This window comes from Eufriesea mexicana, unplaced genomic scaffold (genome assembly GCF_001483705.2).
Source record: "Eufriesea mexicana isolate 0111107269 unplaced genomic scaffold, ASM148370v2 scaffold77, whole genome shotgun sequence".
Taxonomy (NCBI): domain Eukaryota; kingdom Metazoa; phylum Arthropoda; class Insecta; order Hymenoptera; family Apidae; genus Eufriesea; species Eufriesea mexicana.
Genome location: NW_016908244.1, coordinates 654,510 through 659,212, shown reverse-complemented (window position 1 = coordinate 659,212; position 4,703 = coordinate 654,510). Strand labels below are relative to the sequence as shown.

The 4,703-nt window shown below is 28.0% G+C and overlaps 3 protein-coding genes across 3 annotated transcripts in view; 2 read left to right on the top strand and 1 right to left on the bottom strand.

Annotated features, from left to right (window-relative positions):
• mRpS29 (mitochondrial ribosomal protein S29) overlaps positions 1-715 on the bottom strand; it is a 2,008-nt gene extending 1,293 nt beyond the window's left edge. The window contains exons 1-3 of the mRNA XM_017910231.1: positions 612-715; positions 128-451; positions 6-20 (exon numbers count right to left, since the gene is read on the bottom strand). Of these exons, the coding sequence (XP_017765720.1) occupies positions 6-20; positions 128-451; positions 612-627 (355 nt within the window). The 5' untranslated portion in view covers positions 628-715. The remainder of the gene's footprint in view (positions 1-5; positions 21-127; positions 452-611) is intronic.
• A 309-nt stretch (positions 716-1,024) lies between these two features.
• Rbbp5 (retinoblastoma binding protein 5) lies at positions 1,025-2,917 on the top strand. Its single transcript, XM_017910228.1, has 7 exons — positions 1,025-1,090; positions 1,167-1,192; positions 1,268-1,440; positions 1,510-1,738; positions 1,809-2,264; positions 2,352-2,760; positions 2,832-2,917. The coding sequence occupies exons 1-7, from the start codon at positions 1,072-1,074 to the stop codon at positions 2,915-2,917; spliced, it is 1,398 nt and encodes a 465-aa protein (XP_017765717.1). The 5' UTR covers positions 1,025-1,071.
• An 806-nt stretch (positions 2,918-3,723) lies between these two features.
• The window catches only part of Seipin (lipid droplet biogenesis associated protein seipin), a 1,414-nt gene continuing 434 nt past the window's right edge, over positions 3,724-4,703 (top strand). The window contains exons 1-3 of the mRNA XM_017910193.1: positions 3,724-3,969; positions 4,105-4,250; positions 4,316-4,703. The exon at positions 4,316-4,703 is cut by the window's right edge and continues 5 nt beyond it. Of these exons, the coding sequence (XP_017765682.1) occupies positions 3,746-3,969; positions 4,105-4,250; positions 4,316-4,703 (758 nt within the window). The 5' untranslated portion in view covers positions 3,724-3,745. The remainder of the gene's footprint in view (positions 3,970-4,104; positions 4,251-4,315) is intronic.

The window sequence follows — 4,703 nt, the reverse complement described above, 5'->3', positions numbered from 1 at the left end:
CCCTACACCTTCTTTGCCATCTAATATAATAGTGAAAATATAATCATATATAATTAAATTATGAATTGTATTCTATAACTAATTTAATACATATCATAAATTATGGTTAATAAATACGAAAGGATACATAAAACATATTTATTTATAGCCTTTGTATAATCTGCTTGTTCCAAGTATGATATCACTTCAACAGCAGGTTGTCTAATTAAAATACCAATTTCCTGAAAAATTTTTGCTTGCTTCTTTAAATCAGATGATAGATTTCCTTCTATTACTTTTTCAATATCTGGAGATATTCTGTAAATTTGATTTAAACAACTTTCATCATGTTCTACAGGATTTGAATTCTTAGTAAAAATTGGTGAAATATTTGTATCTTGTGTTTCTTTTAGGACAGCTATTGACAATGTTCGTTGACTACTTCTAATGCACAGTTTGCTGAATAAAGAACCTAATTATGTAAAAAAAATAAAAAAGACAATAATTAGAACATTCTTTAAATTACAATTACAATATTTACATAACATGTAAATATTAACAAATGTAACAAATTATTAACAAATATATATTAGAAAAAATACAGACTTAATTTCTGTATAAATGACACATACATGTATTAGCTAACATATTGTTGAAGTATTATATAGATAATAAAAATGTCGTTTTTAATTAAACTAAGTAAATATTTATAAACACGCACACATCGTTAATAACAAAAAACATATATCTATATTACTGTAGTGTTCAGAAATCTACTAATATTCGATTCAAAGAGATATCCAAAATGTTCCTATACAAATTAGATGTACACGATAGTTTTCTATTTTATGCGATTACTTTCATATGAAGTTTATTTTTATTAGCTTATAGTACTATGTTAATTGTATGTTTATAAAAATAAGGTTTACTTATATTTTCATACTACGAAAAATGTTATTCCTAAATGTCATTTCTTAATTCTAGGGATATATCAAAAGTAGACTCATTGTAAAATCAAACTATAAATTTACATATAATCGCGTAACAATTTAGTAAGTTTTATAAAGTAAATAAGTACAGAATAAGGTAAAAATGAATTTAGAATTATTAGGTAAATATTTATAATAATATTTATTTGAAAATTTGATTCTATAAGCTTTTTAATATCTTTTCTCCTTTTTTAATAGAATCATTTGGTCAGAATTATCCAGAGGTAAATTTTTTTTTATAAATATAACAGATATTTTTTAATTCTGCATCTTACAGATATAATGTTTATAATCAATAGGAGTTTGACGGCACATTGGATTGCATATCATTAGCAGTTACTTGTACATTTAATAAAAGAGGAACTCTTCTTGCTGTTGGATGTAATGATGGTAGGATTGTTATTTGGGATTTTTTAACTCGAGGTGTTGCTAAAATTATTAGTGCTCATGTACATCCTGTATGTTCATTGAGGTCAGTGACTTGACATAATTTATCATCAATATATTTCAATTACTTTTATTATTACTTTTTATTAATTAGCTGGTCTAGAAATGGACATAAATTATTAAGTGCATCTACAGATAATAATGTTTGTATATGGGACGTCTTATCTGGAGAATGTGATCAAAAATATAGATTTCCTTCTCCAATATTGAAAGTTCAATTTCATCCAAGAAATCTTAATAAATTTTTAGTATGTCCAATGAGACATGCAGCAGTAATGGTTGATGTTGAGGGTACACACAGAGTTATACCTCTTGATGATGATGTATGTAAATAAGTTTAATATTATTACTTAATATTTTTAATATTTACCTCTTTATACTTTTTTCTTTCAGAGTGATTTGAATATTGTAGCATCTTTTGATCGTCGAGGAGATTATGTATATACTGGAAATGCTCGTGGTAGAATTCTGGTTCTTGATGCAGATTCCTTGATTGTGAAAGCTTCATATAAAATATCACAAGGCACAGCTAGTAATACAGCCGTAAAGAGTATTGAATTTGCTAGGCGTGGTTCTTGTTTCTTGGTGAATACATCGGATAGGGTAATTCGTGTATATGACAGTACCGAAGTATTAGCATGTGGAAAAGATGGCGAACCTGAACCAATACAAAAGTTACAAGATCTTGTAAATAAAACCATGTGGAAGAAATGTTGTTTTTCTGGAGATGGAGAATACGTTTGTGCAGGCTCAGCAAGACAACATGCTTTATATGTATGGGAAAAAAGTATTGGAAATTTAGTAAAAATTTTACATGGAACCAAAGGAGAATTATTACTTGATGTTGTTGTAAGCAATTAATTTATACATTAATCAAATAAAAAAGTATACTAAATTACAATAGTATTACATAATAATATTATTGAAATGATGTAGTGGCATCCAGTAAGACCAATTATTGCTTCTATATCATCTGGTGTTGTTTCTATTTGGGCACAAAACCAAGTTGAAAATTGGTCTGCATTTGCACCAGATTTTAAAGAATTAGATGAAAATGTTGAATATGAGGAAAGAGAAAGTGAATTTGATTTGAGTGATGAAGATAAATCTGTGGTACAAGGTGAAGAGGCTCAAGATGAGGAGATAGAAGTAGATGTTGCATCTATAGATAGAGTGGCTGCTTTTTGTAGTTCTGACGAAGAAATGGAAGATATTGGTTCATTACAGTTTTTACCTATATCGCCAGATGTAGAAGATTCTGAAGATAATCAAACAACACTGCATGAACCCCCTATGAAAAAACATCGTTCTCACGATATACATTTACAGGGTGCACCAGTGGATGGTAAAATTTTTTATTTGTGTTAATGTAATTAATAGATTTGTTCAATTTATCAATAATATTTTTAACTTCAGAAACCCATCCATTACTAAATAAAGGAAAGGATAAACCAACAACTAAGAAAGGAAGACCACGATTGGAACACAGAAAGGGAAAATAATTTTGGATATATTCCTTGTTTATATTAGTATAAAATGTACTTTATCATTTACAAAATAACTAAAAGTACTTTAAATATGTTATCAACTGCGATAATATTTTATAGTCATGATATATGCTATAAAATGCATTACTTCCTATGGAATGTATTTCATACCTTATTCAGTCTTACGTGTTTTTATATTGAAAACCTGTCTTAACATTTTAGACATTTATTATATGTATTTAAATAAGTAAAGTTCTAAATTTTATATGCACCATTAAATAAACAATTTAATATATTATGTAAATCATTTAACTACCTCTTTACTATAATTTAACAAAACAGAGTAATTATAGTTCGCACGAGAAATACAGTACGCTCGTAAATTGTATTATACGACGGCTTTGATAGATGCGAAAATAACACCGTTGAAGTTGTCGAAACTCAAGCTCATCTAGAGTTTCTAGCTACAGTTATTTAACACCAAACAATAAAGTAAAAAATATTGTCGATTGACTTGGAATCTCGACTCAACTTCATTGCTACTATTAATATCTATCAGTTTTGTAGATATTAATATTTCAAATATTTAAAAGAACTTTAACTTTTCGTAAGCTACCCGTAGAATATCCGGCAATAGAACGTCCGATACCAAATTGTTATCGTTCGATACAGTGCAACTTGATATTAACTTGTATTTTACTACTAAATTATTTTAAAGGAAAAATAATTGATCGATAAATGGTTTATCATACTTTACGTAGCAATTTCTAAAAATATAATTAAAATTGAGCAATATTTGAACTAATTTACAACATCAAGTACTTATATTAAATTTCGTTTGCAATGTTAATTTCGAGGTTACTAGAAGAAATCCATAAGAAATTGTTTCATGTTCAGAAAAGAACGAAAAGAAGCGTACAATCTGCGAGAAACGTACTTTTAAGTGGTGGAATTATTATTATTAGTGAAATCTTCATCATTTGGTTATCTGTGTTTCTTTATACAGCATTTTACTATGCTTATGTACCGAGCGTCTCATATGTACGACCAGTACATTTACAATTCGTGTGAGCTTTATTTTCCACTTGTACGTTAATGAAAAAAAGAAAGAGATCTTATAGCATATTGCTTTTTGTCATTTAGCATTATGTTATATACATTTTAGGTATAAAGCTTGATTATATAATTTTTATATGTTACAGCACATGTAATGAACCAAAAGGAATGTGCAGTTTTCCAGCAGCAAAAGTGCAGTTAACAAATAAACAACAACTTTTAATGGTTGGTCAACCATATAAAGTTAATTTGCATTTAGAAATGCCAGAGTCACCAGTCAATAAACAACTTGGTACTTTCTGAGTTTCTTTTGATCAAAATACAAAATAACATTTAATAAATATAGTTTTTAAATAGGTATGTTCATGGTTTGTGCTGAGCTACGCAACAGGAATGACATTATTCTAGGACAAGCATGTAGATCTACCATGCTACATTATCGTAGTTCATTATTGCAAGCACTCACAACACTTACATTTTCACCAATGATGATTTTTGGCACTACAGAAGAAAAACAAAATGTAGTTCTTGAATTATTTGGTAATTTTGAAGAAGATCAAAATCATCCAGTTACAAGTATTTATGTTGAAGTGAAATCAAAGCATATTGAACTTTACTCTGCAAGTATTATGATAAATGCACACTTATCGGGTCTACGTTATTTAATGTTTCATTGGCCAATTCTATCTGGTATTATTGGTATTGGAACAAATTTGTTTTTCATAACACTTGTGTGCACTCTTTC